The sequence below is a fragment of the Sus scrofa genome, chromosome 10 (assembly GCF_054392235.1).
Source record: "Sus scrofa isolate SSC_HxYL_T2T_F1_AM1 chromosome 10, Sscrofa_HxYL_maternal_Yorkshire_Landrace_v2.0, whole genome shotgun sequence".
In the NCBI taxonomy this organism is placed as follows: Eukaryota; Metazoa; Chordata; class Mammalia; order Artiodactyla; family Suidae; genus Sus; species Sus scrofa.
The window spans coordinates 3138224-3150387 of NC_139392.1; the positions used below are offsets into that span (position 1 = coordinate 3138224).

Consider the following 12164-nt stretch of genomic DNA (forward strand, 5'->3'; position numbering starts at 1 on the left):
TTTTCCAGAAAAAAAGCTCTTAGGTCTACTACGAGCAAAGAACTCTCATTACGACACAATTCCAATCTCCATAACACAACCAAACACTTTTAAAACAAAGTTTCATTACCTCAATTCGTGGTTTTTTTGCTTCGGCCAAAACTTCATCTGCAGCTCGTTTGACTGTAACAGAAGGCAAGGAAATAAATGCACGGTTTGGGGACACGTTTTTGAAAGTTCCATATAAACACACAGCAAGACGTACCTTGCGTAGATCTCTGAAGACCTATTTCTAGAGGGGCGCTTCTGTCTATACTTGCCGACGTTGCTGAAAAGGCAAAAAGATTGATGTGAGACACGTATCTGAACAGACGTCACTGCCTATCACAAGGGAAATGCCTGAGACTTGCTGAATGTCTTACTTTATACACAGGGATGTTCCTAAAAACAGTATGTTTTTAAACAGGTTTGTAGAAGCATTTTATTATAAAAGGTTAGTCTGTATTAGAAAATCTGTAAGAGGACAAACTATTTTTGACCATTTAGTTTACAAACTGAGATGATCTGACTGAAATCAACTTCATTTCTTTTTTTTTTTTTTTTGGTCTTTTTGCCATTTCTTGGGCCGCTCCTGCAGCATATGGAGGTTCCCAGGCTAGGGGTCCAATCGGAGCTGTAGCCACCGGCCCACACCAGAGCCACAGCAACGCGGGATCCGAGCCGCGTCTGCGACCTACACCACAGCTCCCAGCAACGCCGGATCCTTAACCCACTGAGCGAGGCCAGGGATCAAACCTGTGACCTCATGGTTCCTAGTCAGATTCATTAACCACTGAGCCATGATGGGAACTCCTGAAACTAATAAAGAACATCCTCCAGTGTCACGACACAGGTACATAAAGTGGATACAGACATAAATAAAGACAAACACACATGTACAGGAGGGAAGACCATTTGGGCTCGGAATGGAGGGGTAGGAGCGAGCCATGACAATGTAGAGAAACAAAATGTAACACCGAGGGGACAGAAAGTACAAAAGCTTGAGGCTAGAAAAGCTACAAGACCCAGTAAGACGGGACCTCTGCGAGCAAAGGCAGACTGCAGAAGGTGAGGTCACGGGGCCTGGAGAAGCATGGTCGCGGAGTCAGGCTAAGGCGCGTGAGCTTTACCCTGCGTGTGATGAGAAGCCACAGGGCGGCCCTGAGAAACACCATCAAGATGATGCACTTTTCCAAACACACGTCACCAACGGCTAAGCAGAGACTACACAGCAGAAAAGACCAGCGTGAAAACCTTTCAGAGGGCTATGCAACAGTCTAGAGACAAGGATGGACCAGGCTGGGAGCCCAATGGTGAGAAGCTGTCACAGCTTTACAGGGAAAGAAAGGGCTTGCTGATGGAATGGACGCGAGCGATGAGAAATGGGGAGGGGCTCTGGCCTCACCACTGAGACGGGAACACTGGCAGGACAGACGGGCCATGTTAGTTCTGCTTGCAGGGGAGGGAGGAGGACCCGGCACCCTAGTTCGGACACACTAAACATCAGGTGCCTGTTCAAGACCCAAGGGGAAATGCTGATGGTGCATTTATAAACCTGAGCTCAGGACTATGTCAGCACTGGTGACAAGGAAGGAGGAAACAAACAGAAATAAGGCAGACAATGAGAAACAAGACCCTCAAGAGTCTGGCGCCCAAAAAATGCCAAGTAAAGCGAGTAAGGAGTCCACAGCATCGTACGCGACTGTGTGTGAAGAGGAGAAGCCCGAGGATGTGGCAATCCTTGGGCCAGGGTGGACCTTGTCAGCATGACTTTAGGGAGATGGTGAGGAAGAGACTCAGACTGGAGTAGATGTGGGAGACTCAGCGGGAAAGAGGAAGGAGACTCTTGCAAAGAGTTTTGTAATAAAAGGGAGAAGACACAATGGAGCAGCAGAGAGTAGGAAGGCGGGGGGATCAAAACAAATCTTGATGAGAGACCCTACCGTGTGCATTCCAAAGGGAAGGATGCAGAAGAAAGGACAAAACTGATGAGGCGAGGGAGAAGCGACAGTTTAAAGGCACAATCTCTCAACGTGAAAGGAGGCGGAATCCATACAAAGGGAGGGGTGACTGGCCTCAGCAGCGAAGACAGCGCATTCACCGCGACAGGAAGGAAACGGCGGTGTGCGGACGGTGGCAGGTAGGGTCATTTTCCAGTGGGAACACCAACTCTCTTCCCACTGACTCTTCCTTCCCAGGGAAGGAAGAAGGCCCAGTGTCAAGTAAGAAGGAGAACAGTTTAAACTTTACTCACATGCTTCACCATTGAGATATCCAAGCAGGTCTTTTCGATCAGGTCTTCTAACCACAGGAATATTTTCAGTCTAAAGTCAAAATTTTAAATTAGATATAAAATCAGTAACAATTTTAAGAAATGTGGTAAAGATAAATACCTTATAATGTCTGAATTTTATTCCATTGTCTCTTGGTGACATATATTTAGAATCATGTTTTTAGAAAACTTAAGGAGGCTGAAAGAACTTTATAATACCTTGAAAATTTTAAGCATATTACATTTTGGTGACTTTATTCTTGAAATTTCAGTAAGCTATACAAAGATAAGCGTTAGAAATAAACAAAAACCGGGAGTTCCCTTCGTGGCTCAGTAGTCAAGGACCTAACATTGTCACCGGGAGGATGTGGGTTTGAACCCTGGCCTCACTCAGGGGGTTAAGGATCTGATGTTGCTGTGAGCTGCAGTGTAGGTCGCAGATGCAGCTTGGATCTGGTGTGGCTGTGGCATAGGCCTGCAGCTGCAGCTCGGATTCAACCCCTGCCCTGAGATAAGCATATGTAACCGTAAAAATTAAAAAAAAAAAAAAAGGAAAGCAAAAACCCTATCCCCCTTCAAAATAACAATTACAGACTTTCTCCCCCTTGACTTATTCTAAGTATTTATTTTATAATTTTAATCATGATGTTTTACATTTCAGGGCAAGTTATCTTTTTAGGCCCACTGCTTGCTCATTTTATTCAAGGTTCCAAAATGCTTTCTTCCCCCACACCCACATCCGACCTCATCAAAATACTGTACTGAAGCTCTTTCAAATAAACTAAGTTATCCACCAAAACTAAATTTTCATAATTAACAACAAGCACATGTTCCAAGAATATTTACCGAGAAAAAGACTGGCTCTTCATGGAGTTCCCGTCGTGGCTCAGTGGTTAACAAATCCGACAAGGAACCATAAGGTTGCGGGTTCGATCCCTGGTCTTGCTCAGTAGGTTAAGGATCCGGTGTTGCCATGAGCTGTGGTGTAGGTCACAGACGCGGCTCGGATCTGGCATCACTGTGGCTCTCATATAGGCCGACAGCTACAGCTCTGACTGGACCCCTAGCCTGGGAACCTCCATATGGCACGGAAGCGGCCCTAGAAAAGGCAAAAAGATCAAAAAAAAAAAAAGACTGGCTCTTCAATAAATGGTTTTGGGAAAACTGGACAGCTACATGCAAAAGAATCTAACCAGACTGCTTCCTTATACCACAGACAAAAATCAACTCAATACGAATTAAAGCATTAAAACTCCTAGAAAATAACATAGGCAGTACATTCTTTGATACGGATCTTAGCAATATTTTTTTGGTTCTCTCTCCTCAGGCAATGACAACGAAGAAAAAAAAAAAACATAAACTAATGGACTACATCAAACTGACAAGCTTTTATACAGCAAGGGACACTATCGACAAAAAGAAAAGGTAATCTCGCAAACTAGAGAAGATATTTGCAAAAAAAATAGACACAATAACCAAAATATGCAAAGAACTCACAGAACTCAGGATCAAAAACAACATGATTAAAAAGTGGGCAGCCGTGAGCTGTGGTGGAGGCTGCAGATACAGCTCGGATCGGGTGTTGCTGTGGCTGTGGTGTAGGCCAATAGCTGCAGGTCTGATTTGACCCCTAGCCTGGGAACCTCCGTATACCACAGGATAAGCCCTAAAAAGAAAAGAAAAGAAAGAAAAAAAAAAGGCAAACAAAAGAAGTGATGAGATGATGTGAGTTTAAGTCTTTTTGTGGACATTTGCTTTCACGTCTCTTATATGAATACCTATGAGTGGAACTGCCAGATCAAAGGGTATGTTTAACTTTAAAAGACACTGTTGGAAAGGAGTTCCCGTTATGGCACAGTGGTTAACGAATCCAACTAGGAACCATGAGGTTGCGGGTTCGAACCCTGGCCTTACTCAGTGGCTTAAGGATCCGGCGTTGCCATGAGCTGTGGTGTAGGTTACAGATACGGCTCGGATCCCGTGTTGCTGTGGCTCTGGCGTAGGCAGGTGGCTACAGCTCCGACTCAACCCCTAGCCTCAGAACCTCCATATGCCGAGGGAGTGGCCCTAGGAAAGGCAAAAAGACAAAAAAAAAAAAAAAAAAAAAAGGATGAAGGAGATGAAGAGGCACAAACTCTCTACTATAAGAGAAGTCAGCCATGGGAATGTGAGAGGACAGCATAAGGACCACAGCCGGCAATGCTGCAGGAACTCTGCAGGGTGACAGATGGTGACCAGACCTCCTGCAGTGATCCATTCACAATGTGTATTACATGTCATATCATCACGCGGTGCACATGAAGCTAAGGCAATATCGTATGCCAACTATACTTCAATTAAAAAATTAAAAGGAGGAGTTCCCACTGTGGCGCAGCAGGTTAAGGATCTAGCATGTCTCTGTGGCAGTGCCATGGGCACAGCTCTGGCACAGGTCGAAGCTGCAGCTCAGATTTGATCCCTTGCCTAGGAACTTCCGTAAGCTGGGGTGCACCCAAAAAATAAATAAAAATATCTTTAAAAACCAGTATGTATTGTTTAGGTATGGAGAAAAATTAGATTATTCAAGAAAGTGGCTGGGGGTTTTTTTTTGTTTTTTTGGGTTTTTTTGGCCACACCATGGCATATGAAAGTTCCCAGGCCGGGGATCCAATCTGAGCCACAGGTGCAACCTGTGCTGCAGCTGTGGCAATGCCTGAGCCCTAAATCAGCACGCTTGGGCCGGAGAATAAGCCTGAGCTTCTGCAGAGACCTGACCTGCTGCAGTCCTTATCCCACCATGCCATAGTGGGAACTCCTATGAAACAATGTGAATGGCAGTTATTTACTTTCTATATTACATATTTCTTTTCTTATCCTTGAGTGTGTACAAATTTTGTAAGTTGGTGGAAAAGACTGAAAACTAATTTGGTAAAATGGGTAATTTTCCTTTAATCTCCTATGTTAGCAATTTGTAAAGAGGTGTGCAAAACAAAGAACACAGTATACTTTAGACACCAAGTCATCTCTGGTCCATGAATTCAATGAATCATGTCATTACAATCTCCCAAATCATTTTTATAACGTAAACAAACAACAAGGGCGTACAGGAAGACAGGTGCTTACAGGATTATATAGTTACAGTCCCCTTTTCGCCTGATACAAGCACAATGAACAAAAACCCTTAATATCTTCGGCCACTTATACTGAGTAGTGATTACATTTCATTGCACTAAACATTCGCCATATTCTTCAATGACAGAGATGAATGATATTTAATCCTTTAAAATTACTGTTTCATTAAAAGTTAGATTCACTCTCAAGTTCTGCTTTTGAGTATAAGCAAGTAAGACCCCACAGATTAGATTTTCTCTTTCCTTTCTTTTTTTCCTTTTCAGGCCACCCTTGTGGCACATGGAAGTTCCCAGGCTGGGGTCGAATCAGAGCTGCAGCTGCCGGCCTACACCACAGCCACAGCAATGCAGGATTTGAGCCACGTCTGGGACCTACACCACAGCTCATGGCAGCACTGGATCCAGGGATCGAACTTGCATCTTCAGGTGTACTAGTTGGGTTTGTTCCCACTAAGCCACAACAGGAACTCAAAAACCCAGATTTCTTTGGGCTTGTTTTTAAACTAGTCTGCGTAAAATACTATAAAATTATTCAAATATCTTAGCCGTTTCAGTTCCCGTGTTGGAGGTATAACGATACGCTGCATCATTTGGTCACTTGTGAAGGATGCGTCCATCACCACCAACAGGAAAAGGTGAGTCCACTCACACTAAATCAGGAGTCTGAGTGGGGAAGACTCGTTTCAGAAGTGGTGTGCTCGCAAGAAGGAGCAAACACCACAAAAGGAGGTAGAAGGAAACAAACCAGAATTTTAGAATCCTGCACTTTCATCAGCCTCTCGAATATTTAAGACAAACACCGAGTTCAGTCCTATGTGACCAAAGGCCGAGGACCACGGTCGCAATGACAGCATCAGCTACGTGCTACCGTCACTCAAAGGGGACACGATCTACATCCAAACCAAGTATCTGGGTCATCCCGATCACCCCAAAATGAAGGCCCCCACATGCTGCAAGTCATTCCACTTAGGGCCTGATTCGGTCCGGAAAGATCTGACACAGCTTTACAGATGGAGACACAGCTATTTTATCCCATTTCCCAAGGCCCACATAGTTTTACCCTATGTATTATTTTTTCAATATATATACCTGACACTAAATACGTATTTCTTGTTCAGAAAACCAGCGTTCAAATACTCAGATGCAGAAAGCAGGCATCTTTCCAGCATCTGAAAACAAATGAATTTGTCACTGAAGCATGAAAAAAGTTTATTATTGACTAAAAATTCATTTTAAAAAGTTGCCTGTTACTCTTGATTCTTTCGGATGCCAAAAAATGTTTCCTTTCTTAGGATTAAACCAGAGTTCTGTTATCAGGGTCCTTCCATAGGCTCATAATTTTTTTTTTAATTTCTCATAATTTTTTTTTAATTTCTCATAATTTTTTTAAAACATCCCAGCTTCTGTTGTTATAAACATTATTCACATCTTTGACATCCTTTTTTTTGTCTTTTCCAGGGCCACACCTGCAGTATATGGAGGTTCCCAGGCTAGGGGTCTAATCAGAGCTGTAGCAACCTACACCACAGCTCACGGCAACACTGGATCCTTAAACCAGTGAGTAAGGCCAGGGAACGAACCCGCAACCTCATGGTTCCTAGTCAGATTCGTTAATCACTGAGCCACGATGGGAACTCCCTATCATTTACATCTTAAGTGTAAAAAAAAAAAAAAAAAAAAAAACACAGACTAAAAATCTGCATGGATAGGAGTTTCTACTGCGGCACCGTGGGTCAAGAATCCAACTGTAGCGGCTGGGCTGACTCTCCAGCATCCTGGGCTGCTGCAGAGGCGTGGGTTCAATCCCCAGCCGGGTATGTGCAGCTCAGATTCAATCCCTGGCCTAGGAACTTCCAAATCCCGAAGGTGCAGACATAAAATTCTTTTAAAAAATTTGTAATTAAAAAAAAATCTTTAAATCTGCATAAATCACAGTGATCTAATTCTGACACTCCAAGAGACTTCCATACAAACATTTCATTCTTTCTTTTTTTCTTTCTAGGGCCTTACCTGAGGCATATAGACATACCCAGGCTAAGAGTCGAACTGGAGCTGCAGCTGCCAGCCTACACCACAATCAGAGCAACGCCAGATCTGAGTATCATGCACAACCTACACCACAGCTCACAGCAATGCCAGATCCTTAACCCACTGAGCCAGGCCAGGGATCGAACCAGCATGCTCGTGGATACTAGTCAGGTTCGCAACCAAGACAGGAGCACAATTCCAAACATTTTGTTATTTTGATCTGAAACCCACGAAAAAAGTCATCCATGAAACATGATACCAACTATCACATCAAAAAGGGTTTTAAATGAATTCTACTTACAGCTGCACGTCGGACATAAACAGGATGAGACAGGTGGACATTATTCAGCAGAAACAAGATAGAATCCAGCGTGTAGTACTCTCTGGGTTGGCCTTCTTTTCCAGTCCTGAAACAATTCCGACAAGACTTTTTACTCACAATTCTAATACAACTCCTTGGGCTTAATCATATGTTTGTTTGTTTTTTTCCTTCTCGGCCTAACTGGCCTAACTGCGGCATGTGGAAGTTCCCGGGCCAGGGATCAAACCCAGACCACAGCGGCAACCCAGCCGCAGCAGTGACAATGCTCTATCCTAAACCCACTGAGCCACAAGGAAACTCCATCACACGTATTAATTTACCCATACCAACTCTGCCATCCAAAACCGGATTTAACGTGGCTTAAAAAAAAAATACGTATGGCGTATGAAATCAAATTAGTGACACTGTCATCAGGGCAAAAGGAGCGCAAAGAGAGACAATCATAAACAGCAAGAAGTAAGGAAGACACATCACAGTCATACTGTATCACTCCAGACTTTTTACAATCTGGTCCAGCTTAGGTTCCAGGCTTTGCCAATAGAGAAACCTAATCGGTTACAGAATGGAGAGGATCCATAAGGGAAAACAATCAACCTGATCAGAAAAAGCACAACCACTGATGCTGAATTTAAATGTCTCCTGTCTCCTAAGTAAGATATGGCTGAACACCACCCTTCAACAGAATTAATTTCACAAGTATGTTTCTTACACCATCCCTCAAATTAAACCGATGATGTAAAACCAAAATGAATTCCACCTGTGATAAAGCCTGCCGTTGACGGGAGTAAGCAATTCAAGGCAAGCACATTCTTGTTCAGCAGCGTTACTGTCCAATCCCAGCCTTCCTACTCCATTCTCCCCCAAACCTACTTTTCTAGCGTCTATTTCCACTTTTCCTCCTAACCAATGTATTTCAAACCGCACGTCACTTATCAGTTACGTTAGTATGAAGAATATATAGATAAAAACTGGCGTCTCTTCATGACATAGAAAAACAGAATGCGTGCAATTAAAGTATTGCTTAATGTTATGAATGTGTACATATTTACATGGGCACAGAGAAATAGTAAACAAAATTGTATCTGCTGTGAAAGTTTGAAATCTACTATTCTAAGCACGCCTCCTTCCTACTGGCGTCACTGAATGGCTCTCAAAACCTTTCTTTTCCAGCTCTTCTGCCTCTAAGCACGGTTTCCTCATCCTGGAAGACCCAACCCACCACTTCACCCTCAGAATACCTCTCCATTCCTTAATGCTTATTGATTTGTTCAGCCATCTATTCAAGTAAACGCGCAGCGCAGCACAGCTACAAGACAAACACACTTCTCTGAAACCTTTCCTAACACCCCCAGCTACAAGTGACTGCTCTCTCAAGAGCTGGAATGTGACTCTTGCCAAAGTTAGGTTTCTCTCTCTCCACTGAGGTAACCTGCTTTGATGCACCGACCAGGGTCCTGAGAACTTTTTCTAGTTCTCAGGTTGAACGGCCCTACAGCTTGAGTACTCAAACCATTTTTTAGAGAAAAACCCATCAGTGAACAACCCCATCAGGGCCTTGCCCTTCTTACAGGTGGGGCAGAGGGCTCCTAACCTCTTCTAGCTTGGCACTGCCCAAATCAAACCCCCACAATTTTAAAAATCTAATCCAATGTGATTCTGCCTGTGCAAATTCCTTTCAGAAGGGGAAAAAACACAGAATGATCTGTCCATCATTTCATAAAGTAGTTAAATCACAAGCCCTAGCGGAAAAAAAAAAATTAAAAACCAATCAACTCGTCTTCCCCTAGCTCATCAACCCTCAACCCTTCTAAAGCCAATCAATTGCTTCCATTCAATCAGACAAAACAAGTGTGAAAGTTCTGGCCCAGAGTGCCAGCTCTCCAAATCAAACACCAATGAGAAACACCACCCAAAAGGCCAAAAAAAACCAAAAAAACAAAAAATTAAAAACCAATCAACTCGTCTTCCCCTAGCTCATCAACCCTCAACCCTTCTAAAGCCAATCAATTGCTTCCATTCAATCAGACAAAACAAGCGTGAAAGTTCTGGCCCAGAGTGCCAGCTCTCCAAATCAAACCAAGGAGCGACATCGCTCAAAAGGCCCCCAGCGAGGATCGGACCCCCTCTCTAGACGTCTCCCTCCGGGACTTAAATGCAGGACACCCCCACCGCCCAACCGGGATCCACACTCCAAAACACTCTCTTTAAAACACACACACTTCCCCAGACCGCACACTCCATCAATGTCTCGCGGAGATCTGCAAAGTCTACTCCGTTCTCAGCAAGAACTTTCTGCTGAGGGAAGCCTGCCTTCACGTCCAACACAGACCGCGGTCACGCTTCCAAAGTAACCGGACCGCTTTCCCATCCTAACTTCACCGGGCTGGCCCCCTTCTCTCTCTCGAGGGGACCAGGAAAGGACAGGAGACAGACGGACCGGCAGCTGCAAGGGCCGGCAGAGCGAGGTGCAGAGCAGCCTCGGAGAACGAGGAGAAGCTCGAGAGCAAAGACAGACGTCCGGGGCTGGACGGTGCGCCCCTCGGCGCACCTCTGCGCAGCGGCGGCCGGCAGAGGCGCAAAGACCAGCTGGGGAGCCACGAAGTCCCACCGCACCTTCCCCTTCGGCTTCGCGGGGAGTAGGTGGATGCACCGGCCCCGACGCGCCCCTCCCGTGCCCGCCTCACCTGCAAGTGCAACTTCTGCTCCCAACAAAACTTTTCCCGGGGCACCGGTCTCTCCCCATCCCCGAGGGGGCGGGGGGAGGGGGCGGTAGCGGGGGCCGGGGGCGCCCCTCTCCGCCCCGCCGCCCCCGCCGCCCCCGCGGCCGCGCCGGACTCACCCCCAGACCACGTAGTTGGTCTTCACATTCTTGGGCCAGGAGAACTCGCCGAAGATCACTTCGTCCCCCTTCACCACAATCTCCTTCTTCTGGATGTTGTACTGTCGCAGGACGCTAAGCACGTCCGCCATCTTCGCCCCCTCGCCGCCGCCCGCCCCGGGCCCCGCCGCCGCCGCCGCCCCCTTCGCCTGCCGTCGGGCCCTCCGCCTCGGCCGCCGCCGCCGCCGCCGCCGCCGCCGCAGCGAACCAACTGCAGCCGCACTGGCAGCGGTCCGCGCCTACGACAGCAGCGGGGGAAGGAGCCACCCGGGCGCCGAGGACCCCGCGCTGGGAGGCAAGGCCCCGCCGCGGGCTGCCCGCGGAGAACGCCTGACCGCGCGCCGCCCGCGCCGCCCGCCGCCAGGGGGCGCCCCGCCGCCCGGGGAAACGCCCCTCCCAGACTCCCACGCGGCGCGGGGCCGACTCCCGGCCCGAAACTCGGAGCGCGGGGACGCCGCGCCCACGTACGGCGCACGTACAGGGAGCCGTGCCCCGCGCACGCGCGCGCGCGCGGCACGTACCTCTTCCGCGCACACAACCCCCACGACGCGCACGCCGCAGGCGACAGGTGCGCGCGCACCTGCGCGAGCACGCCGCTGCTTCCAGCCCCAGCGCGGGATGCTCCACGACCCACCGGGAGTGCGGCCCGAGGCCCTCGAGTCTCTCCTTTAGCCGGGATGGAGCTCGGCAGGAAGTTTGCAGAACCAGGATGACCTTCCCAACTAGATCGCCCCGCCTAGCAAGTGTCCACTTAGTTATTAAGGTTCCTTTAGCAAGGGAGAGGTTTGGGAGGGGAGGGCTTGGTTTTGAGGAGTGGGTTTTTATGTTTGTGGGTTTGGTGGATTCATATAGTGAAAAGGCCTGGGTCCAGTGCAAATCAATACCTCACTCGGGTGTTGGTTACCTGCCTTTTGATGGAAGTCAGGTTACGCGCTTTCTCACAACATCAATTGGTTAGTGGAGGAAATGGAGTTGGTATAAGAAGGTGAAGACCTCTCGTAAATCATCAAAATATAAATGTTGGATCTTACCTTCAGTTCCTTAGATGGTGACTTTTTCCATCCTGTCCCCTTCTCCCCACCAACCCCAAAGGGCTACATTTGAATGACTGTTCCAAGATGCTAATAGGAAAATGAGAGGATGTAAACTCAATTTATTAAGATAATTATAACTGTATACCTCAAACGCATCCTGTGGCCATTCTTTTAAATTCCTTTTACTATAGCAGAAAGGAAAAAATTCAGCTTTGTGACTGACATAACCAAATTCTTAGATCTGCTTTAAAAGGAACAGTTTTCCTTATGTGCACTGCAGAGAAATATATAGAAGTATGCAGTTCATTTTCTATACTATATAGCCATTTTGCAACTGAATTTGAGAAATTTTGGCTATCCTGCAAATGTTCCTGTTACTGCGACACTTTTCTAAACTTCCCTGCAGACATTTACATTAAACAGAAATTTTCTTACTTATCCCAGCAGTATCTACTTTTTGCACTTATATCAGAGCACCCAGTGCTACCTGAATGCATCCCCC

At 46.6% G+C, this 12164-nt stretch overlaps 1 protein-coding gene across 1 annotated transcript in view; it reads right to left on the reverse strand.

The window, feature by feature from the left end:
* Positions 1-10936, reverse strand: part of CDC73 (cell division cycle 73) — a 92929-nt gene extending 81993 nt beyond the window's left edge. The window contains exons 1-5 of the mRNA XM_021064289.2: positions 10590-10936; positions 7730-7835; positions 2273-2342; positions 245-307; positions 110-162 (exon numbers count right to left, since the gene is read on the reverse strand). Of these exons, the coding sequence (XP_020919948.1) occupies positions 110-162; positions 245-307; positions 2273-2342; positions 7730-7835; positions 10590-10720 (423 nt within the window). The 5' untranslated portion in view covers positions 10721-10936. The remainder of the gene's footprint in view (positions 1-109; positions 163-244; positions 308-2272; positions 2343-7729; positions 7836-10589) is intronic.
* Between the last annotated feature and the right edge of the window lie 1228 nt (positions 10937-12164).